The sequence below is a fragment of the Misgurnus anguillicaudatus genome, chromosome 11, assembly GCF_027580225.2.
Source record: "Misgurnus anguillicaudatus chromosome 11, ASM2758022v2, whole genome shotgun sequence".
Lineage (NCBI taxonomy): Eukaryota > Metazoa > Chordata > Actinopteri > Cypriniformes > Cobitidae > Misgurnus > Misgurnus anguillicaudatus.
This window is the reverse complement of record NC_073347.2, coordinates 37,579,938-37,605,228: the sequence shown is the minus strand read 5'-3', so window position 1 is coordinate 37,605,228 and position 25,291 is coordinate 37,579,938. Positions and strand designations below refer to the sequence as shown.

At 39.4% G+C, this 25,291-nt stretch overlaps 1 protein-coding gene across 6 annotated transcripts; it reads left to right on the top strand.

The window, feature by feature from the left end:
- The first annotated feature begins 101 nt into the window (after window positions 1-101).
- Window positions 102-25,169, top strand: klc1b (kinesin light chain 1b). Of its 6 annotated transcripts, none has more exons than XM_073873612.1 (16): window positions 102-258; window positions 6,306-6,573; window positions 6,776-7,006; window positions 7,584-7,662; window positions 8,197-8,425; window positions 8,727-8,814; window positions 9,309-9,410; window positions 12,622-12,795; window positions 13,081-13,184; window positions 14,906-14,951; window positions 15,056-15,120; window positions 15,304-15,412; window positions 15,757-15,906; window positions 23,122-23,253; window positions 23,447-23,497; window positions 23,838-25,169. In XM_073873612.1, exons 2-16 carry the CDS (start codon window positions 6,325-6,327, stop codon window positions 23,910-23,912), a joined length of 1,884 nt encoding a protein of 627 aa, XP_073729713.1. In that variant the 5' UTR covers window positions 102-258; window positions 6,306-6,324; the 3' UTR covers window positions 23,913-25,169. The 6 variants fall into 6 exon arrangements, with proteins under 6 accessions (XP_073729713.1, XP_073729718.1, XP_073729717.1 ...); XM_073873613.1 differs by lacking the exon at window positions 102-258 and adding an exon at window positions 4,433-4,452; XM_073873617.1 differs by lacking the exons at window positions 23,122-23,253; window positions 23,447-23,497; window positions 23,838-25,169 and adding an exon at window positions 21,072-22,117 and having other exon boundaries at window positions 15,757-15,879.
- The last annotated feature ends 122 nt before the right edge of the window (window positions 25,170-25,291 follow it).

Genomic DNA, 25,291 nt, shown 5'->3' with positions numbered 1-25,291 from the left:
CCATTTGAGTCGTGTTAAGTGTAAACCAGCGCATCATACCAGATAAACAAACAATGTATCTGAATTCTCATAATATTAAACCACAATTAAATACATGAAAATAAATATATATGATATACACGAAATCATCGCCTGGGAGGTGACGTCATTTGTACCGAGGCGGTGGTTCGCTTGCGCATGCGTAGTGTTACACTGATGTGGACATCTTGGAATTAAAGGGGCTTCGAGCGATTCCCGACAAAAGAAAACACTCTCCAGGTGCGAGATTTCTCTTTATACAGCCATATTACGATCTATATGTCACACTAATGTTATTATGTGTAGTCATCGAGCTGTTTGTGTGATTTATAACGCAGTTTATGTGTGAGATCAGATGTGTTTATCAGCATTTAAGCTCTCAAATGTGCCACCTACCTAGAGAGCATTTTTTATCGTTATAGTCTTAAAACCTATCTAGACAGCAGTTTTGGGCATCATAATCAAAAACAACACCACTTTTTTCGTGTTTTATGGTTAGCGAAGTATGACATCACATCTGTTATGCCCAAGAATGCAGTAGATCACTGCGTATATCTAGTTGTGCATGAATGTGTATAATAATGTTTTCACATCTGTGTTTAAATGTCTAATAGAATGTCTGACAGCAGAATTAGCTGGATAAGACAGTTTCTAGATCAGAGAGGGAGGGAGGGAGGGAGGGAAGGGGAAATAAATGAGTCTTGAGAGAGGAAGAGGTTGAAGATCAGCAGATGATACACAAGAGAGAGACAGGATGAAGAATAAGATTTATCAGGGAAACTCCTCCCCGTAAACTGACAATAACAAAAAAGAAAAATAATGCATATATGTATAAATGTAATGAATGATGAAGATTTCATATGCTGTGGTATTTACTTTGTTCTTTAAGATATTTAGAGCCTGGTCCTGTTTGTTTTGATGGTCTCAGTTTGTCTGTCTGAAGTGTTTGTCAAAGTATCACTGCCTTTATCCCTGATCTAATACATCTGTGGCATTGTCTTTAAAACTTTCGTTTCATATTTATCATCTAATAACTCTGAATTTGGTCTATATCTACTATTGGATACATCTATACTGATGCGATCTAACTCTGCCACTAACTATAGTAAGTGACTGTAGCTTTCAGCCAGGAGAAGATGTCATCAGGTGGAGTCCAACTTTCACAGGGTGTTTCGACCCTGAACCACAACACCATCCAGTTGGTGGGTCTGCAGTGGTGGCCAGTCACTGCCCATCTCCTCCTGGCCCCCAGCTCAACTCCTCCCTCCTACTCCAGAGCCAGCACGATGCTCTTTCTGCTGCCTCACCCAACCTACGGACAGCTGCCTTCCTCTCCCTTCCTGCTATACCCAGAGCTGTGAGGGTCTTCCACACAGACTGTGCCGGGAAACCCCTACACCCGACCTCAACCGGGAATAGCCAGGTCTGCCTCCCTTTGGCCCTGCACTGCTCAACAAGGTTCTGATACTTGGTGGCTTTCCGCTCATAGGCCTCCTCGCACCCGTCTTCCCATGGGACCGTCAGTTCGATAATAATTATCTTCCTTGCCTCTTCAGACCATAAGAGCATGTCCGGCCTCAGCGGTGTTTGCACAACCGGGGGAAAGACTAGTCTCCTTCCCAGGTCCACCCTCATCTCCCAGGATTGTGCTGCTTGCAAGAGGCTCTTTTTAGTCTTCTTGGGGGCTGATGGTTTCTCCCCTTCCCTGATGAACTGAATGGATCTCGCCGGCCTTGTACTAGGCTGGCGCTTTTTTTGCCTCTACCGCTCCAAGATGTCAGCCAGTGCACAAAGTACCTTGTCATGGCGCCACCTGTATCTTCCTTGGCTAAGAGCTGTCTTGCATCCTGCCAGTATGTGCGCCATTGTTCCCCTCCCTCTGCATAACCTACACAATGGGTCCTCCCTCATTCCCCATCTGTGGAGGGTGGTTGGTGATGGAAGAGTGTCGTACACTGAACGGAGCAGAAAAGAAATGCGAAAGGGCTCCAGTCTCCAGATCTTAGGCCACGTGATCTTTCGCTTTGGCAGGTCCCACTTTGTCCAGGCACCTTGCGCTCCAAGCTCGACGGCCCTAGACCTGCGCTTTTCTTCCTCCATGTGTCGGACTTCGGCTTGGATCATGTCCCTCCTCTGCCTTGGGTCTGCTTTTCCCCACTGCTGGAAGTGGGTGGATCCGAGTCCTTGCCTTCCTACACATGGGTTCCTGATGATGTCCTTCAGCTTCAATGCACTCTCAGCTTGCGCCACTGATGTGTCAGCTGCCCGTTTGCGTCCTGATCTCGTAGTGACGCCTGCTCTTCTGACTTTTTCATCAGTGGAGTCTTGGTACATCATCACAACCCGGCACTTTGCCACCTTGAACTCTTCAACCACTGATGATAGGGGTAGTTGTACCTGTCCAGACCTGGTGTATAGTCCTACTGACGTGAAGCTTGGTGGGATTCTGAGCCACTTGCGAAGGTGTTTGTTCACTCGCCTCTCGACTCCTTCCACTGCTGTCATGGGTACTTCATAAATTGTCAGTAGCCACATGAGTCGTGATAGCAGACCGTGCTGGAAAAGCCAGGCCTTGAACTTTCCTGGTAGTCCTGACCCCTCGTAACCTGTTATGCCAGTTCTTTGTTAAGTGCCTTATATTATTCATTTATTATCTTATATTATTGTCTGTGGTAGTTAAATGTGTTTTACTATAATAAATTGTGATTACCTGCCAGAAATGTATTCAAGAATCAATTTCAATGAAGAAATTCAACCTGTTTGCACAAAATTGCAGTTTCTGATACAATAATGCTTTAAGTTTGTGAAATCAATTTAAATTTTATTAACAAAAATGTAAAGATGAAAATGAGATAACTACATGCATGTTTCACATTCTATGTGGAAAAATAAAACATCACAACTAACTAAAACTGCTAAAACTGACTATAGGCCTCCTGCGTTAGCGGCACTTTAAAGCGATTGTTGTTTATACAAAAACTAAAAATCTCTCATCATTTACTCACTCTCATGTTTATAAATGTCTTTCTTCTGATGAACACCGAAGAAGATATTTTAAGGAATGTTTGTAACTGATCATGAGCCCCATTCACTTTCATAGTAGGAAAAAATATTACTTTAGAAGTGAATGGGGTTCACGGGCGGTTTGGTTACAAACATTCCTCAAAATATCTTCTCTTGTGTTCATCAGAAGAAAGACATTCATACAGGTTTGTAACAACATGAGGGTGAGTAAATAATGACAGAATTTTCATTTTCATAAATGACATGTTTTTTTATGGTTTGACTGTTCGTTTATACAAAGATGTTGTTTAGGGTCCTGAAAATGCAAACTTTTGAAGACAGGTTAAAGTGTGAGTTTTTGATAATGACATAGGTGTAAATCTGAAATAACAGTGATGTCATGTTCCAGTGTTAATTCAGTCTATAGGACTGAACCGAAACAACAATGGCGACCTACAGGACAGGAAACTAAAATGTAAAGTGTAACTGACCGTCCATTACTCTGAACGCACACAACAGACGTCACTGTTGACGTTACGACTTTACCAATGGTTGAATAGTGAAGGTTGCTATCTTACTAATTAAATTATCTCTGGCGCAGGCATATGTACTGTTTCTTTACAAGGTAACATCGCCATCTACTGGCCTGGCCTACGTAAAACAGTCAATTTAGTCGTATTTGCAGATCAGTGGAAACTTGGATCTTTTTGACAGTGTTGTCATGCAAACGTGAAATTTTTCATTAAATGCAATAGAAAACAATTGACCCTCCCCACAAATGTCCAAAAAACTTTGCCTAAAGGTTATCATACGTTTAATATCATAGTATCAGCATATATGAGGTTTAACTTTGGCCAGCCACTGTTTTTCAAGCATTTCTTCTTGGTCATAATGCTGGTGATTTTAGAAACGAAGATCATTTAATTCGAAAACGAAGACGTTCTGAATCAAATGAACCTGAACACAAACAGACTGACGTGTTATTAGTCTGTGAAGTCAAGCACAAATTAAATCTCTCAAACTCCAGATTTATTGAAACAAAACAAATCCTTTTTCTGAGACCCGAAGAGATTTAATTCAAGTCATTTGCTCACATTTAAATGTTCCTGAGTTTTTGTTTAATGAGGTCTGACTGTCTCTCATTATAACTCAGTCTTGAAGCTCATCCAGTTCTTCATCACTGTTTATGAGTTTGGTCCGAGCCTTTGGAAAGAATTTGACCACATGTTGTGTGTAACTGTGCCATCGGTTCATGTGTGTGTGTGTTTGTGTGATTTCTAGAGGAATTATCAGCTCATTTCATTCTTATTGTGTCAGATTTTATTCTGTAGAGAAAATCGAGGCGTTTCTCTGCATGTGTCGACCGGTTAGTACATATGTAACCTCTCTGTGTGCGTGTTTTCTTTCTCTGCAGTGTTTGGATCACTAAAGGTTGGCTGGTGTTTTCTGTTGCTGGGGTGACAGGATTTGGGTGGATGTGTTTTTTTTGTTATTATTATATAGTGTGTGAGGTAAAGGAAGCTGCACACATGTTATAATGTATGTGTCAGTGTGAGTGCGTGTGTCAGTGTGTTTGTGTGTCAATTCAATATTATTTGTATAGCTAACCCTGTGTGTGTTAAAAGAGTTCTAATCTGTCTGAAAATGCAAATACGTGTTTGTGAGATTTGTGTTTTGTTGTTGGTTTAGTGTTGTGTTACAGATCTGAAATATACAGGTATTAACATTGGTTGTTGTTTGTTGTTAGATAATAAACTCACACACACTCAGAATGATATACCGTATACCAGACTTATTTTGTGGGAAAAAGTGATTTTGTGGAAAAATCTGGTTTTCAACAGAAAATAATTTTATATGAAAATTCTAGTGATAATTCATTGGAAAAACATTTTAACACCATTCATTAAATATTTTGATTAATTTGTCACAAAATAAAGTGCATCTGTCAATGAATGAGTTCAGAAACGAATAAATGAGTGAGAAAAATGAATAACCTTTTCACAAAAATGCAATAATTATGTAGGCCCATGTATGTATGTAACTGTGAAGATAGATAGAAAATAATCATCTGCTTTTAATCAAACACATCTAACCTATCGTGTTAACGCTCTGTTTCCCCCTGCTTTCTCTCTTTCCCCCGTGATTTTGTCTATATCACGAATATAAGACGACCCCTCATTTTTCAGTCTATTTTTAGGACAAAAACCTCATCTTATATTCAGGTAAATGTAATTCACTTCAGACTGTCAACATCTTACACTAATCTAGCAGCATAATAAAAGAAAGGAAAACACGCGATTTAATTAAATTACTTCATTATTGCTAATGCTTTACTTTTTTTGCCACCACTACTTACTGATCTGAAAGCTGTCATACAGCCTGATACAAAACCATCTGAAAACACCTACACTGTTATTTAAAGGTTATTATATATTGTTATGACCATAGTTCATTCATTGTCTCTCTGATAAACACAAATAACCACCATTCACCATTAAAGCTGTGAGTTATGGTATGATGTGATACTGTAAGTGATATGAATTGGGACATTTGTTATTTTGGGTATAGACTAGGATATAATTTTAGGAAAGCTGTCATCAAAAACACACCATCAAATGCAAACTTTAGGGAAAAAACACAATGTATTTAACTTTGAGTGAATTTCACTCTTTTAGCCGCTTGCTGTTGTTGTCTTGTGAGTTGTAGATCAGATGGTGCCGTGTTATGAGCGCACTCACATTTGTTGTGTTGTTTGAATATTTGATATTGGCATCGCACATTTTACACACACAGCATAAATTTTGTCAATCTGTTTTGTGCCTTGTCTGTAACGGAAGACAAAATGACACCACACATTTCAGCTTTGTACACTGAAGCGGGAGTCAGAATGATTCTTTTATACTAGCAGTGAACACTAACATTATCTGTGTAATTACTCTCACTCTTCAAGTTTCAGAGTAGATAAGAAGACTGGTATCCAGGGGTCGTAAAGTCAAAACGAAACAACTGCCAATTTTTTTTTTAATGGATATTGCTTTTTTAGAATCGATACATTATCGGCAAACAAAATATCACGATATACACATGTGTCTATATTCTCTTACACTGCTATTCACCATCTGTCAGACTGATAATATACTGTAATGATGATAAGTGAGCCTGTATGACACTGATGGGTTCAGTGGTTCTGTCTGAAGGCGTTGAGTTTTTCTTTCTCACTAATGAAAAGTCTTCAAAGATCTTCAGAAACCTTCATCACTGTCTCTTTCTGATTGTTTGTTAAGGCTGTTTCTCTGCGCGACCATGTCCACGATGGTGTATCCTCGTGAAGAGAAGCTTGAGAAGTTATCGCAGGAGGAGATCATCTCCAACACTAAGCTGGTGATCCAGGGTCTGGAGGCTCTGAGGAACGAGCACAACTCCATCCTGCACAGTCTGCTGGAGACCATCAAATGTCTGAAGAAAGATGAGGAGGCCAACCTGGTGCACGAGAAATCCAACCTGCTGAGGAAATCTGTGGAGATGATAGAGCTGGGACTGGGTGAGGCACAGGTGAGATGCCTTGCTGTCACTTTAAGAAGTAGAAATGATGTCATGGATTCAATCAATTTCCTCATGAAAATTCTGTTTTATTTTAAAAAAAAAAGAAATATGAAAATGTTTTATGTTAAAAGGCAGAAAGAATATAAATAAATGTTTGTGGAAAGAAAGAGTTGCACTTGTCCCTCAGACTGTCTGATGTCTTCATGTCCAGGTGATGATGGCTCTGTCCAACCATCTGAACGCCGTGGAGTCTGAGAAACAGAAGCTGCGTGCTCAGGTCCGGAGACTCTGTCAGGAGAACCAGTGGCTTAGAGACGAGCTGGCCAACACGCAGCAGAAACTGCAGAAGAGCGAGCAGAACGTTGCCCAGCTCGAGGAGGAGAAGAAACATCTGGAGTTCATGAACCAGCTGAAGAAATACGATGAAGATGTTTCACCTTCTGTACGTTCTGTCTCTTTTTCTATTCACCACAGATTAATTAACCTGTGTGGATAACGGTTAGCTAATGTTAGCATAATAAATAAATAGTTACTGCAACAGTTACAGAAAACAATGATCTCTACCAGTGATGTGCGGGTTGATCCAAAATGAGCAGGTGCCTGCGGTCACCCGCGGTTACCAGTCATCCGAAAATATTTTTAATGATATTCGTGTCGGAGTTGTTTTGTGGTTTGAGTTGCGGGCGGGTTGGTTATGCATTGACCCGCACATCACTGATCTCTACCTATTGTAGCCATCTATTACTCAATAAAAATTCTAGTTGAAACAGGACCATCTTGCATCAGAAATAGAGTTCGATCTCATGCATACAGAAATGGCGCAGTGACAGGAATATGAGTTGTCTTCTTCTGTTTGCGCTCCAGACGTGAAAAAGCTTTTAGTCCATGACATGAAATCGCAGCTGACAGAGAGAGAGAGAGAGACGGTCAGATTTCCTTAACTTCACTGACAGGTCTTTAGTTCAGCTGCTGAGGTGTCTGCAGGTCTCTTGCTCATGATCTTCTGTCTGTCTGTTCAGGAGGAGAAGGACGGTGAAGCCCCTAAAGACTCTCTGGATGATCTTTTCCCCAACGATGAGGAGGAACACACTCAAGGAAGTACGAGATCATGTGAAATTGTTGCGTTTTGTCACATTAAAGGGCCCATATTATGCAAAATCCACATGTTTGGACATAAATGAAAAAAATCCTAACCCTCTTCTCCTTCATTTTTAATCCCATTAATCCAAAGCAGTCTCATTAGACATGCTGTTTTAATTCTCTTGTTAATGTGACATCACACTGATAAAGCCCCACCCACAGCCACTGACTCACTGGTTAATTTCACCCCAAATCTTTTGTAAATGTGCTTGTAGGCATGTTGTAGCACTAATACAGCTAAAGCTACTATTGTCTCAGACTGTATTCACAGGAATAAGATTAATTTTTAAACAAAAGCTAAGATACGCACATGACAACAGCACATTTTCGCTCCCACCCAAATAGGGTCATTTTAGACATGCTATAATAAATGATCTGTGGGGTATTTTGAGCTGAAACCTCACAGACGCCTGAGACTTATATTAAATATAGTAAAAAATGTGCATATCTGTGGCCTTTAACTCTGCCTGTGACCCTTCTGATCCTCTACAGGTCAGCACCAGCACAACAGCTCCGCGGTGGCGGCCGCTCAGCAGGGCGGCTACGAGATCCCGGCTCGCCTCAGGACCCTTCACAACCTCGTCATACAGTACGCGTCTCAGGGCCGCTACGAGGTGGCCGTGCCGCTCTGCAAACAGGCTCTTGAAGACCTAGAGAAGACCTCTGGTCACGACCACCCGGACGTGGCCACCATGCTCAACATCCTGGCTCTCGTGTACAGGTGAGAAAAATCCACACCTGTCACCGTATGATGATGTGGCATTCATGTGCGTGCTGACTCTGTGATTTTAGTATGGTTGGGTGAAATTTTGGGTTAGGGGTGTTTCAAAGGCAGGTTCAAAGCGGTTTGGTAACCTTAGAAAAATCACTGGCTTTATTGCTTTACACTTTAGCACTTCATTAACACTTCAGTAATGATGTTTCATATGTATTTATTCATAATAATAAACAATTCAATTTTCTGTCAAAAAATGTAGAGTGCCGTGGTGATTGGTGTTTCACAATGTCTGTCTGTCTCTCAGGGACCAGAATAAATATAAAGAAGCGGCTCATCTGCTGAACGATGCTCTGACCATCAGGGAGAAGACCCTTGGTAAAGACCATCCCGCTGTAAGTGATGTCAATCTGCTGATCTGAGTTCACATTCACATTATTTTATAGTCATTAGCTCAGATCAGACTCCAGTCATTAAATCATCATGACAATCATCAGATACCATCTGAAAACTCATCATTTACAGCTTTTAATAAGAATTTGATTTAAATGATGATTCTCATCACATCACATTCTCATCGAATTTAAAAAATCTTTAATTATTCTAGCAGAAATCAACATCAGAAAAACGTTTAAGATATCTATTGCAACAATATTATTAAAAACGTTTTCATGTTAGAGACTCGAGTGCAAAAATGTATTAATTTAAATTAATTTTAATATCATGTAAAAGGTTTTGAAGGAAAATAAAAATATTGATAAGGACAGTGTAACAGCCCTTCCTTGTGTTTTTCTGTTTAATATGAAATGTTTTTTTTAAGTGTGATCATCACATTGTTAAACAGTAGCTTTCTGACACTGGGTTCAGTCTAGACTGATGTGTGTTTCAGGTGGCGGCCACTCTCAATAATCTGGCTGTTCTGTATGGGAAGAGAGGGAAATACAAGGAGGCCGAACCGCTGTGCAAACGAGCACTGGAGATCAGAGAGAAGGTCAGCAATGCATTACACTTGTAATCACAAGCACAACCCCCAAGACTATGACCACACATATCAATGGCCACACCCCCGTAACTATGACCACAACCATTACCATGGCCACACCCCCATGACTATGACCACACATATCAATGGCCACACCCCTGTAACTATGACCATTACCATAGAGACAGAGCGCAGTTATGCAAATTTGAAAAACACGCCCACCGGGGGGGAATTCAATCCAACCGTCTCCATTGACTTTGTATTGCAAGCAATACAAAGTCAATGGAGACGGTTGGATTGGATTCCCCCCCGGTGGGCGTGTTTTTCAAATTTGCATAACTGCGCTGAGAATACAAGGCCGCCACCTTGTCATTTCTGGCTTATAACAAAAAACTGAAATACCTAAAAGCTGCTGTGTTACAATATGTACAGCTAACAAGCCAAAGAACCCAGAAATACATTTTTATAAACTGTTGAGCCGTAAAACCCAGTCTTTAAGGAGAAAAAAGTGGATCGCCGACTACGTTTCCCCCTAGTGGACGCAGTTCTACTAATAGAAGTTAGGGATGGGCATTCGATTAAGTTTTCTTTGTCGATCGTCGGGAGAATTAACAATCGACTATCGATTAATCATTAATATTTTTATAATAAAATTTGTTATTTAACTTTTATACTTAAAAAATGCAATGAATACAAATATACAGCGTGTTTTTCCTCGATGAGACCTTTATTACAAGATCAACTTGTGGCAGACAGTTAAACTATGTTTCAAACATATATGTGCGTGCATGTGCGGTGCTCTAAAGCAGCGGAACCTGTAGCTGCGAGCCAGCGTTAAACAGAGACCTCATTAGTTCCAAAATAAAAAAAACAAAAAACAGATTCATGTTTAACATTAAATTAAACAAAAAACATAATACTACTTAGATCTGAAAGGTTTTGTCAAAATGTAACTCAAAATTATTCAAGCCAGAAGAAAGTGCAAGATATTAGCCTTCTTAACATTAGGCTATAACAAATTAGGCATTAAAGCCTCGTGAAAAATAACTAACTTTAGTAACTCGCATAAAACTTCTGCACCAGTCTACTGATTTTTTTTTTGAGAAATAAAAACATGTTTTGGGGTCCGACGCGACCGCAACCCATGGTGACCGTCAGTCCAGCCGCCGCAGAAAACAGCCGCTCTGAGGAGGCTGACTAGGATGCACAGGTACCTCAGCGCTAACTTGGCTTATTCCGCATACAGAGTATGTGTGAAACAGCGTGCGTTTTGTGAGCCCCATTCACCATTGTTTAATTATACTAACATAGTCTTTTAGTTTTTATTTGTTGTAAAACAACAGTAGACACAAATTTACTATGGTCTCCAACTCCACAATATAGCCTACCATAACCATGTTATTTGTAGTAAAATTGCGGAAATACAAATCGTTTTTTATCTGCAAAAAAAAAAACATTTTCACAATGATAAAATCATGGCTAATTTTCCTAAGGTAGTAATTACAAAATGATATATGTTTGAAAGACGGAGATGCGCACCTGTCAATCTATTACATAACAGAGCGAGGCCAGAGACAAACGTGCTCATAAACGGGAGTAATATGGAATAATGTGTGCATCTTTGAATAACTGTAAGTATACATTTCTTTTAAATATATTTTGTCATATAAAGTTTTGAGACATGGCCTAATAATGCTTTTTTTCACTTTTATTGCTCATTTAGACTTATTGTGCGGGTAACAGCGTTTTTGACGCATTTACCTCAGAAATTATTTTAGCAATATTGCTTTTTTCCGGTAATAATAATACAATTTATATTTCAATCCTGTTTCATTGTCTGTTTATTTATTTCATTATGCTGTTATGTTAATTTGAGGATATTTATTTGCCATATGAAACGTGCCGTTAAATGAATACTTTTATATAATATTCAAATTATATGCGGAATAATGTCTGCATCTTTGAATAACTGTAGGAATACAGTTGCTTATTTTTGTCATAAAGTTTTGAGAAATAATAATATTGTGAGGATTTATTTCCATATGAGACGCTTTTTGTCGTTGAATACTCTCGTTTATTATTTGGAAATCATATACATACATAGTAGGAAATATATAATGTGGAAGGGTAGAGTTGCAAAGTTACTCTGCTTATTTTTATTTATGATATATGTGGAGATAAATAAAGCATTGCAAAACTGCTGATTTGATCCATTCAGATCCTGACCACCAGGCTAGAGATTTTAAACATCCTTAATCCACACTTACTAGTCTGTCAAATACTATCTAAAATATATTGTTTTGTGAAAAAAAAATGATGCGGAAAAGTGTTCACAGAAAGTGTCAATCACATGAACGTTTTATATGCAGAATAAGCGGTCAGCAGCGCACTGCAACGGGTGCTTGACGGATTCGCCGCACACATACGCAAACGCACTGCATACTGAGTATTTGTAAAACAGGAGTTAGATAAAAAAATGCTTTCGATTAATTGATAACAAATTAACGTTATCGACGAAATTCTTAACAATCAATTATCGATCGTCGATTAATTATGCCCATCCCTAATAGAAGTACTATGAAAAGTTGCTTGTTTCCACTTTTCTGTCTGTAAACACTCGTTTTTTGAGCTCGACAGCTTATAAAAACTTATTTCTGGGTTCTTTGGCTTGTTAGCTGTACATATTGTCACACAGCAGCTTTAAGGCATTATTCTGTTTTTTGTTATAAGCCAGAAATGACAAGGAGGTGGCCTCTCTCAATACAAAGTCAATGGAGACGGTTGGATTGTTTTCACCCCCTGGGGGCGTGGTTTTCAGGTTAAGACGCGCTGCGCTCTGTCTCTATGACCACATGTATAAATGGCCACACCCCTGTAACTATGACCATTATCATAGCCACACCCCCATGACTATGACCACACGTATCAATGGCCACATCCCCGTAACTATGACCATTACCATGGCCACACCCCCATGACTATGACCACACCCCATTACTTTGGCTACACCTGTAACTATCACCACACCAACAATCACCATAACAACATGTTTGGTCTGGTGAAATAATTGTAAAATAACACATTTTCAGTTCAGTTGTAACTCAAAGAAACTGAACGCTGTAGTAATGATAGAGAAAGCAAAGGATTTTATTATACAGTTGTCTAGAGAGACATGTAATGAAATGAATATTCTCAATCTGTCTGTCTGTCTGTCTGTCAGGTGTTGGGGAAAGATCATCCTGACGTGGCGAAGCAGCTGAACAATCTGGCTCTGTTGTGTCAGAATCAGGGCAAGTATGATGAAGTGGAGTATTATTACTGCAGAGCGCTGGAGATCTATGAGAGTCGACTCGGTCCAGACGACCCAAACGTGGCCAAAACCAAGAACAACCTGGTGAGTTTATGAAGGATCCTGTCCTGCTGATGAACGCGTGAGATGTCCTGTAGAAACACCTTACAGAAGATAAACTCAACCGTTTCATTTGATTAAAGCTCTGGTTACATGTCATCTCATTATGCAAATATATGCATGAATGTGTCACTGCAGTAGATCACAGACAGACATGTGTCCAGCTGTACGTCTGTGTGTGTATTTGTGTGTTTATAGCACACGCTCACTCACTCACTGCTGTATGACTGACCTTCATTAACTTCAATCTTTTATTTCTTCTCTTCACAGGCCTCCTGCTTTCTCAAACAAGGCAAATACAAGGAAGCTGAGATTCTGTATAAAGAGATTCTGACCCGCGCTCATGAGAAAGAGTTTGGATCAGTGGATGCTGAGATGTTACAGCAGCAGAGCTTTGTTATTCAGACACAGCTGATCCTAGCTCAGTGATAGAGTATTGCATTAGCAGCACAAAAGGTCATGGGTTCAAACCCAGATAAAATATGTGTACCTTGTAATGCACTGTAAGTTGCTTTGGATAAAAGCGTCTGCCAAATGCATACATGAAAATGTTTGATTTTTTCTGCACTAAGACTGTAAGAGCGTATTAAGTGTGACAGAGGTTTTAGTTTCGTATGTAAATGAACTTGATTTTGATTAATCAGATGTTAAATTAAATCAAATCAGTAAGAGAGGCCACAGACAAACATGGACAGAGATGAAGAGATGCAAACATCTTTAAAGATATCAATACAATAAAGCAGATATCTTAAGCTGCAGTTTAGGTTTACTTCATTACTGCAAGCAGCTTTATTGACTAAAAATATATTTTACAACATAGCATTGATCTCACTTTATCATCATTATAAGTGTGATTTTTAACATTATTTAAAGTCTTTTAAAGGGGATATTTATTTTTTAAGATGTCAAATAAATCTTTGGTGTCTCCAGAGTGCGTATGTTTTACCTCAAAATACCCCACAGATCATTTATTATAACATGTTACAATTGCCACCTTGTAAGTGTTAGCAAAAATGTGACATCACAAGGGGAGCCAAATTTCAATAAGCTATTTTTTTACATGCTTGCATAGAATGGTTTACTAAAACTAAGTTACTGAGTTGATCTTTTACACGTTTTCTAGGTTGATAGAAGCACTGGAGACCCAATTATAGCACTTAAGGGACAAGTTGGGTGTTTTGCACTTGGAGCCCTGTTTTCGGATTGTTTGTGATGAAATAGAACGGTTTTGACTGAATTTTCGACATATGCGGCCGCCCCGAGAATTTTCGGGTGTTTGTGTTTTACCTCCCACCTCTACAATGGGTTTAATGGTGCACTGGAACAATCCTTTCTAAAATGCATTAAACTTTTGTTTACAAAGACGTGAAACTCAGCGAGTGGTCAGGGGTGTTCACTGATATGCTCACACAAAAATCGCTGCAAAAGATGCTTTCCAACAGATGCTTTATCATTCGTTGTAAACTTGTGGACCTATTTTTCCAAACGCCTCACACCCGTACATTCTTCCGCTGAGAGCTTGAATAATAGACACTCCAGCCCAGGTGGTGGTGATAATCCGCCTTTGCCAATTGCAAGAATACAAAGTTCCCGGCGCGGAGTAATACCGTACCTCACAGCACAACTAATACAAGTCAATGGAGTTGGCAAAAACTACGATAAAACATCTGTTGGAATGCGTATTTTGTGGTGATTTTTGTATGAGCATATCAGTGAACACCCCTGACCACTCGCTGAGTTTCAAACGTCTTTGTAAACGAAAGTTTAATGCATTTTAGGAAGGATTCTTCCAGTGCACCATTAAACCTATTATAGAGGTGGGAGGTGAAACACAAACACCCTGAAATTCTCGGGGCAGACGCATATGTCGAAAAAACAGTCAAAACCGTTCTATTTCACCATAAACAATCTGAAAACAGGGCTTTAAGTGTAAAATACCCAACTTGTCCTTTAAACATGAAAAAAGCCAAATTTTCATTCTTTTACTTCATGTTGTGAAACTGTCAATGCAGCTTTCACTGTTTCAGTGTTAACTGCCCCACTGCATCATGGGTAATAATTTCACCTGTGTGTGTGTGTGTGTGTTTATAGCTGAAAACAAACCCATCTGGATGCACGCTGAAGAGAGAGAGGAGAGTAAGGTCTGTATTTGTGTTTAATGATGATCTTCATGTATATTTATATGAGGAGAGGTGGTTTGTTGCCCATCTGCTGTCACTCATGTTGAATGTCATGTGATGTTCAGGGCAAACACAGAGACACACCCTACGGAGAGTATGGAGGATGGTACAAAGCCTGTAAAGTCAACAGGTACAAACTCTTAGTTTTTAGACATTAGACAAACACTAGCATCCAGACAGACATATCGCTTTAATTAGTGTCAAGTGTCATGACATCATCAAAGAGCCTCTTGCGCTTCATGAACACAAACCAAACATTAATGCAAAGGATAATTTTGTACCTCCTGTAACGGCCACGTTGATGTTTCTGCAGTCCGACTGTAAACACGACGCTGAGGAATCTGGGCGCTCTGTACCGCAGACAGGGTAAGCTGGAGGCCGCAGAGACGCTGGAGGAATGTGCCACCAGATCCCGAAAACAGGTACCACGAAAATAAAAAACATTTAAACTTACAGCAGGACGTCTTTTTCAGGGTTCTCACTTGATCTCATGTTGTTTTCTCTTTTCTTCTGCATTTCTGTGGATTTCAGAGCAATTCTGTAAGTTCATCATTATCAGTTAGAGCTCATTTAGCCCATTGTATTACCAACAGATCCTCTGTAGACAGATGTCATTACATACATGAATGGGTCAGCAACTTTCCATTTAATAAATCAATAAAACATCTTGTTGTAACAGGAAATACATCATCATCATCATCAACAGCACATGTAAGTTATAAGTGTGTTGTGTGTAAGGACTGACGTGTGATGGTGTGTTTGTCAGGGTCTGGACCCAGCTCATCAGACACGTGTGGTGGAGATCCTGCGCGAGGACGGAGATCGCAGACGCAGTCGAGACAGTCTGTCCAGTGTGAAGTATGAGAGCGGATCTGAGGGAGTGGATGAAGTGAGTATGGCCATAGAGTGGAGCGGGGTGAGTACAAATCCACATCTCCACCAATCACAGCACAGCAGCCGCTCAACAGGTGTCATGTGACCGCATCTGCCAGATTTTGAATACAGGCGTTCAGTTTTCAGATGTTTGAGCAATCCTATAATCATCAGAAACTGCACTGACTTCACATTATATTTTAATAAAGGCATGAACTGATAATAACGTTTACAGCATACATCACAGAGTTTACAGTATGTGCACAAGGCCTTTCATTTTAATGCATTTGAATTGGCTGTCGATTATCAGCTGAAAACTGATCACAATGATATTGATGCTTTGTTTTATTAGTCCTTAAATGATTATCCTTGTTGTGATCAGACAGGACTTCATGAATGAAATAAGCACCTGTTGAGTTTTGGCTGCTCTGTCTGATCTGAATGAAATGAAGCTGATTGTGTGTCCTGGCATTGTGTCACAGCTGCTTTCAGTCACTCGTGGTCATTTCTTTTTAGTTATGGTTGCTTTTGATGTTTTAATAATCAAAGTGTCTGAACATCACACACGTTCTCCTCCAGCAGCCCAATGAATGAATAAATGCTTGTGTCTTATCTAATCATCAATATGAAATACATTAAGAGATGACTCTACCCTGCTGTCTCTTTAAATCCACATTTATTTCATCAGGAATTTTCTATAAATGACTGAATTACAAATTGGAAATCTTTCAAAATTGACACCTTTTAGGTCATGAGAACTGAAATATTAAGATAAAGAAAATAAAGTTTGGTTTTAGGTGCTGTTATGATGTGTTCTGCAGATTGTTGTACAGTTTCAAACTTAAAGTAAAACAATCTGGGCGTGTTGGTGAAGGATGGTGATGTTCAGAAGTTAATGTCAGCTTGTGTGCACTGATGTCATATCCTGCACTGATGTCATATCCTGCACTGATGTCATATCCTGCATGTGTCATATTAATGTGTATTGGCTCATTAACACAGAATGAAATTAACATGACACTCAATCTTGTGCTTTCCACCTTTTCAAGACTCTAAACTTTGCTAGGCTTTTAACAAGTTTTTTTTTTCTTGGTCTGGGTTTAGTTAAGCCAAGTATGGTTTTTAAGTCAACAAACCTGATGTAAAGTTGTCAGGCAGTAGTTGAGTTTGCGGTGTGCAGTGATTGTTTGTGTTTTTATGTGATTTCTCAGGCAGTGCACATCAGACTCAGGATGTGAAGATAACAACACAATAAATATCTCATGCATTCATGAGTGTTACGTGAAGTTTATCAGCACAGATCTGCTGGTTTCTCTTTAGACATCTTCATATAGCTTGCGTCTGTTAGTACTAGTTCTTACTTTAACACATTAAACTAACACATAACCCGAGTGAAAACATTGCTGACGTGCACCTCTAGATTGGATGCAGAACTATAAATCAGCTTTAAGAGTCGACCATCCCAATACTTCATTTTAACACATTATGATTTAGGACACATTGCAGATTTGAATACTATATAGAGCTGATAGTTTATGATAGAGACACAGTGATTTTTTGTGGTATAGCCCTTTTCAACAACAACAAAAAACACACCTCGTTTGATTTTGGTTCATTAAACTGCCAGTGATTTTTTCGAACTCTGCGGTTACATTCTCAGACACGTACACACACACACATCGGATAAAGATCCCATAAAGACACATGATGTGATGTGGATTGTATTAGAAATCATGCAGTTGGTGGATTTATCCGCAGTTTCTTAAGTTTGCTTAGAAAGAAACCATGCGTGTGTATTTCTGTTTATGATTGGATAATAAATGGGCTCATGATGTCCTAATATACTGGTGAACAATCTCAGCTTCAGTGCAGACAGTGACGAGCACCCTGATCTCTCATTCATTCCAGTTTACAGACATTTTTCAACATAAATGTTAATCTGTATTTAAAACCCTTGTGTCAAAGAGCTGAACCATACCTTCTTGTTGCGATGACACACACATCCTCACTACGACTCTTCCTTTTTGTTCACACATGACCCGTTTCATAATTGTTACAGCAATGTTAATAAAAGATCCTTTACAGAAACAATCAGATTAAAATCTCAGAATCAAATACAGGACGTGATTGGGTTTAAACTGAATGCACGCTGGCAAATTAATGGGACTTTTTTGGGATTAAAGTGCTGTGTGAATGAGGTTCATGTCACTTCCGGTCAACACACACACACACACACACACACACACCAACACACACAGTTCAGTGTTGTGTATGAATGAATGTCTCTGTCATTGATGGATGTTGTGATGTCGTGTGAGTTTTGTCTGTGCATGACGTTCACTTGTGGCTTTCTTGTGAGTGACCTGCATGACTCTGTGCTTGCCGTTCACAACTGCTGTCCGTCACTAACCAGTCACGTCACTGCTGCTATTGTCATGACAACCAATCAGCCAATCAAAGAAGTTATTCCATCAGGGTGGATTGTACTCTTCCCCTCTTCATTCATCCTTCGTTACGTCCGGCTCAGAGAAACAAAGTCAGAAAGAGAGACAGATGACATTTACACACGTACTGTATGGAGATTGTGTTGCAGTGAATAAAACATTTGTGTAGTTTGCTGATCAGTTGGTCAGTCCAGCGCTTTGTTAACTTGATTGATTCAGTTACAAAAACAGCCGGACTGTAGGAGTGAGAGTCAAAGTGTCAGACAGAGAGACAGATGATCAGACAGAGAGACAGACAGATGATCAGACAGACAGACAGATGATCAGACAGAGAGACAGATGATCAGACAGAGAGACAGATAATCAGACAGAGAGACAGATGATCAGACAGACAGACAGACAGATGATCAGACAGAGAGACAGATGATCAGACAGAGAGACAGATGATCAGACAGAGAGACAGATGATCAGACAGAGAGACAGATGATCAGACAGACTGACAGACAGATGATCAGACAGAGAGACAGATGATCAGACAGACAGACAGATGATCAGACAGACAGACAGATGATCAGACAGACAGACAGATGATCAGACAGACAGACAGACAGATGATCAGACAGACAGACAGACAGATGATCAGACAGACAGACAGACAGATGATCAGACAGACAGACAGACAGACAGATGATCAGACAGAGAGACAGATGATCAGACAGAGAGACAGATGATCAGACATACAGACAGACAGATGATCAGACAGACAGACAGATGATCAGACATACAGACAGACAGATAATTAGACAGACAGATGATCAGACAGACAGACAGACAGATGATCAGACAGACAGACAGATGATCAGACAGAAAGACAGACAGATGATCAGACAGACAGACGATCAGACAGACAGACAGATGATCAGACAGAAAGACAGACAGACAGATGATCAGACATACAGACAGATGATCAGACATACAGACAGACAGATAATTAGACAGACAGATGATCAGACAGACAGACAGACAGATGATCAGACAGACAGACAGATGATCAGACAGAAAGACAGACAGATGATCAGACAGACAGATGATCAGACAGACAGACAGATGATCAGACATACAGACAGACAGATGATCAGACATACAGACAGACAGATGATTAGACAGACAGATGATCAGACAGACAGACAGACAGATGATCAGACAGACAGACAGATGATCAGACAGACAGACAGACAGATGATCAGACAGACAGACTCAGACAGACAGACAGATGATCAGACAGACAGACAGACAGACAGATGATCAGACAGACAGACAGATGATCAGACATACAGACAGACAGAACAGACAGATGATCAGACAGACAGACAGACAGATGATCAGACAGACAGACAGATGATCAGACAGACAGACAGACAGATGATCAGACAGACAGACAGACAGATGATCAGACAAACAGACAGACAGATGATCAGACAGACAGACAGATGATCAGACAGACAGAGACAGACAGATGATTAGACAGACAGATGATCAGACAGACAGACAGACAGACAGACAGACAGACAGACAGATGATCAGACAGACAGACAGACAGATGATCAGACATACAGACAGACAGACGATCAGACAGACAGACAGACAGACAGACAGACAGACAGATGATCAGACAGACAGACAGACAGATGATCAGACATACAGACAGACAGATGATCAGACAGACAGATGATCAGACAGACAGACAGACAGATGATCAGACATACAGACAGACAGATGATCAGACATACAGACAGACAGATGATCAGACAGACAGACAGACAGATGATCAGACAGACAGACAGACAGACAGATGATCAGACAGACCTACAGATGATCAGACAGACCGACAGACTCACAGACAGACATACAGACAGACAGACAGACAGACAGATGATCAGACAGACAGATGATCAGACAGACAGACAGATGATCAGACAGACAGACAGACAGACAGACAGACAGACAGACAGACAGACAGATGATCAGACAGAAAGACAGACAGACAGATGATCAGACAGACAGACAGACAGACGATCAGACAGACAGACAGACAGACAGACAGACAGACAGACAGACAGATGATCAGACAGACAGACAGACAGATGATCAGACATACAGACAGACAGATGATTAGACAGACAGATGATCAGACAGACAGACAGACAGATGGACATACAGACAGACAGATGATCAGACATACAGACAGACAGACAGATGATCAGACAGACAGATGATCAGACAGACAGACAGATGATCAGACAGACAGGCTGACAGATGATCAGACAGACTGACAGATGATCAGACAGACAGACAGACAGATGAACAGACAGACAGACAGACAGATGATCAGACAGACAGACAGACAGACAGATGATCAGACAGACAGACAGACAGATCAGACAGACAGATGATCAGACAGACAGACAGATGATCAGACAGACAGACAGATGATCAGACATACAGACAGACAGATGATCAGACATACAGACAGACAGATGATCAGACATACAGACAGACAGACAGATGATAAGACATACAGTCAGACAGATGATCAGACAGACAGACAGACATATGATCAGACAGACAGATGATCAGACACAGACAGACAGATGATCAGACAGACAGACAGACAGATAGAGAGAGAGAGTCAGGCCACATGTGTGTGTTTGATATGAACACTTAATGCTGTCTGTTTCTCTCTGTGTTTGTTTCCTTTCATCAGGCATAAAGATTTTCCTTCATCTTCTGTCCTTCAGACAGGAAGATTCATCCTCTGCCATTCCGGGTGTTGGGAAAACACTTTTCTTTAATTCTCCTGCTGTCGGGCACCGTCTCTTTAATTCACGCTTTCTTTGGGCTTTATGTGCATTTAAATGAAATTTGATGGTTTCAATCGTCTGCTTTAGACTTTTCACCGTCTGTGCTTCTGTATTCAGTGGTAAAGATTCACTGTTGGCATCTTTTAAAAGTGTTTCACTAAAGCCTGTTTTAAATATCAATGATGTTTTCATGTGGCTGTGTGATGAATCTAAACACAACAGAAGAGAATAAACATCACACACTCTCTCTGGATCTTCTTTAAATGTTTACAGTATTTGCCATCAGTGTTTGTTGTGGGTTTTGAAACATTAGTTGAACAAGTTGACAAATTCTACTTACATCAATTTCAATTATACATCAGCTAACTAGTCTATATAGAAGTGTGTGTTTGTGCATGTGCGTGTGTGTGCGCATATGCGTGTGTGTTTGCGTGTGTGCGCACGTGCGTGTGCCTGTATGTATGTGCATGTGTGCGCATATGTGTGTGTGTTTAAATGAAGTTTCACATGGTCATTTTTGTGGTTAATGAGTGGTTAATGGTCCTCTATCATCACACACACACACACACAAAGTTAAAATGATGTTTATCTTAATAAAGTGTTAGTGAAGCGCTGGTTATTTATTAAATCTCGTCTGGTAGTTTTGACGGTGTGTGTGTGTTTGTTTTATGATTGACAGTACATGAATATATATGAAGATATACAGTAACTCAACTCTCTACATTGTGATGCTTGTTGATATTCTCAATAAAAGTTTTCTCTTTTGATGTTACTACATTTAGGTTTTTACATTATATAAACAAGACTGTAGTATTATTTTCAAATAATGAAAATGTTGTAACTGATGATGTGAAACATTTAAATATGACATGTGTTATGATTGATCTGACTATATTTGACATAACTTTGCTCCTTCTGGAAAGAAACTGAAATAAAGTGTTGGGAATCATTTGTGCCTCTTCTGAAGAGTGAATTGAGTGTTTATAGCTCATGTGTTTACACTCGTATGATGTTCATACACAGACTTCAATCTGCCTTTGTGTAGAAAACAGATGTTTTTTTACCTGATTCTTTAAAGATTCATGGTTTGGGTGGAAAAGCAGATCGTTTTATATCCATTGACTCTCATGCACTGTCAGATATTTCAGCTGCTATGAGCGGAGTTGAAGCTGAAATACACTTTACAACTTTTAAAATCATCTACTCAATGACTGACAATCACACTCTTTTACATCACAGCAAACTGACACAGAGTCACACATGACGTCATCATGACAGATGAAACAAACACACGTGTGCAGAAGATGAGCACAAACTCTGTGTGCTGTTGAATCAGTATGGTCATACGTGTTTATTCCATCAATGTCACTTTTTTCTCAACCGTCCAATCGCAGTGGAGGAGTGGGTGGGATAAACACCAAACAGAAGTTTCATAACAAAAAAAGCTTTTCACACTGCCAAGTGACCACAGTCGCCATTTTCAGATGTGCTTAAATGCTTTAGTGTACACGTGGCCTAATCTACAGTACTGTGTGTGCGTGCGTGCGTGATATCCTCTGATTGGATGAATAAAGTCTGTGTTCATCATACATCAGGTGATTTTCTGTGAAATCTCTCAAATCTGAGCAAAATCTGCAGACTTTCTGCAACTCGTGTCAACTTTTTTAGACTGCAAATTGGGGCAGATAATTGTATGGTGAATTTCAGGCTTGTGGTGACACCAAAACATCTTTGTGTCCTTAAGTCACATCTAAAAATGATGTTGCATAAAATGTCTTTCTCTAAGGCATGCATATAAAAGATGCTTAAATATCTTAATCGTACTTCAGCCTAGTACTGGCTTTAGCTAAGCCTAAGTCTGTGAAACCAGGCCATGACATGTTTGTTTGTGTCAGATAGCTTTACACACACTGTACGGTTGTGTGTTTATAGTGTGTGTTTGTGTTTGTGTAGGACGGCAGTGGTGTTTTGCAGCGCAGCGGCTCTCTCGGGCGGCTCAGAGACGTCCTGCGCAGGAGCAGTGAGATGCTTGTAAAGAAACTGCAGGGCAATGGACCTCCAGATACACAAACCAGCAATATGAAAACACACACCACAGACTTCCATTCATTTTACACTAAATACTAAAACTCCCTTATAGTTTTTTATCTGTACCAGGAGCGCAGTTTTATAAACATTTATTATAAAGGAGAAACTATGACAGACTGACTTAACTGAGAAGAGATTTGATCTGTTTTATGACGTTTATCATTTTAAATTTTTTGTCCACAGTATGAAACGTGCCACTTCACTGAATTATCTGAATAAGACGATTGATGACTCTTATCAGGTGACTACTACAATAATAAACTACTATAAATGATCTTCATTCTCTGCTGTTTTCTATTTCTTAAACAGACGAATATGATGGAAGGAAGCCAAAAGCTTTACATTACAGCCATTTTACTCTTGTTAAGGGATGTTATTAATAATTTGTTCTTTGGCCGAATAAAATCATTTGTGATCATGTAGACTGTTTATTGACTAAACATCTGGGTTTTTGTTTTAATTGGTGGATTATGAAGACAAATGTTTCTTTATAATAATGTTATTTGTAGAGGATTGTCTGTCTTGTGGATCTCCTCCTTCGCTCACATTTGTCTCTTGTGCGTCTTCTGTTGTCTCTACAGAGTTTAAGCACCAAGAGGCTGCGAGAAAGTCGAGGTTTGAGCTCCAGTAATGTGGATCTGTACAGCAGCCGTTAAAAACACTGAAGATCTCTTGCCAACCAACCAGAGTCCTTATACACACACACACACACACACACACACACACACACACACACACACAAACATCACACACACACACACACACACACACACACACACACACACACACAATCTCTTAGTCTTTTATTTTTACAGTACTTTATGTTAACTGTAGGAGTTTGTAGCTACTGAATATTTTTTGTCTTGCACGTGATAGTTTATATCTATATAATCTCTTTTGTGTTTCTTATCTGTGTGAGATTGTTGCGTTATTGAGCTGAAGCAATATTCTGTTACTGTATGTTTTACAAATGAAAGATCTGTTTGTTTGTCTCCTGTGTGAGATCATCTCTCTTCTCCTCAGAATCAGATCATTTTATTTGGGTTCATCTAACTGATCGTGGACTTTGATAATAATTAAGAAAAGATCACAATATGCGGTACATGAGGAGGATGTTTAAATAAGAGCGGCTGATGTTACATACGTCGGTGTATCTTTAAATATTATATACCTGCTTGGCGTGGACCTGTGCAATAATCCATACGTCCTGTAGGATCTACTGTGCATTGATGTTGAATTATTTGTTTGTAATATTTTTCTAGACACTTGACTCTCAGGTTATCTCTGGATGCTGTTCTTTTATAATAATAGGGTATTTTCATATACGTTTGAGTGGGTTTCTTTCTTTGTCTTTTTATCTTGTGATCATTTTAAAAGTTTTTATCAAGTTTTATAAAGAAATGGTGTGGAGATGATGTAAAACTGAGGTCACACCTCATCCTGACATTTGAATGTTGAGTTTGGCTTTATTCTTCAGATAATGATGTAAATATTACTCATGTGTTTTAGACAGAGAGGATAATAAATACAAATCTTGCTGGTTTTAAAATAGTGTAGCATTAAATGAAAATGAATCTCAGGATATAAAATACTTTAAAATTCTTTGGGAAATCATTTCAACTTGATCATGAACCATTAATGAAACATGTTCAGTGGTTTCCTTTTATCATTTAAAGTGTGTCTGTTTATCAGTTTTGACCCAAATAATGTTTTTTTTTTGTTTTGTTTTTTTGACTGTTTAATGTTTTAAAGAACTTTGAATGTTTATTGAATAATAATAATATGTGTTTTATATTGGCGTCTCTGTTACTGCAGTAGTCATTCATTCATTCAGTTATATTGTCATTAATGTGCCATTTGTTTCTTTAATGCCCAAATGTGTGCCCCCAAAATAAACAAACGTGCCAACTGTCCTCAGTGTTATTGTGATGTGAATCTAAACTAACTGTGTTGAGTGTTTTGTTATGTTTGGACTGAAGTGCACAATAACCTTCATACAAAAGCTCGTGTATGTGATAAAAACACAGGATAGTGA

Excerpts from the sequence above, each read along its gene's own strand:
- klc1b (XM_073873612.1), top strand. The coding sequence starts at position 6,325 with ATGTCCACGATGGTGTATCCTCGTGAAGAGAAGCTTGAGAAGTTATCG. Across the intron at positions 8,815-9,308 it reads TTGGTAAAGACCATCCCGCT|GTGGCGGCCACTCTCAATAA; the intron begins GTAAGTGATGTC and ends TGTGTGTTTCAG. Across the intron at positions 15,907-23,121 it reads TGGCCATAGAGTGGAGCGGG|GACGGCAGTGGTGTTTTGCA; the intron begins GTGAGTACAAAT and ends GTGTTTGTGTAG.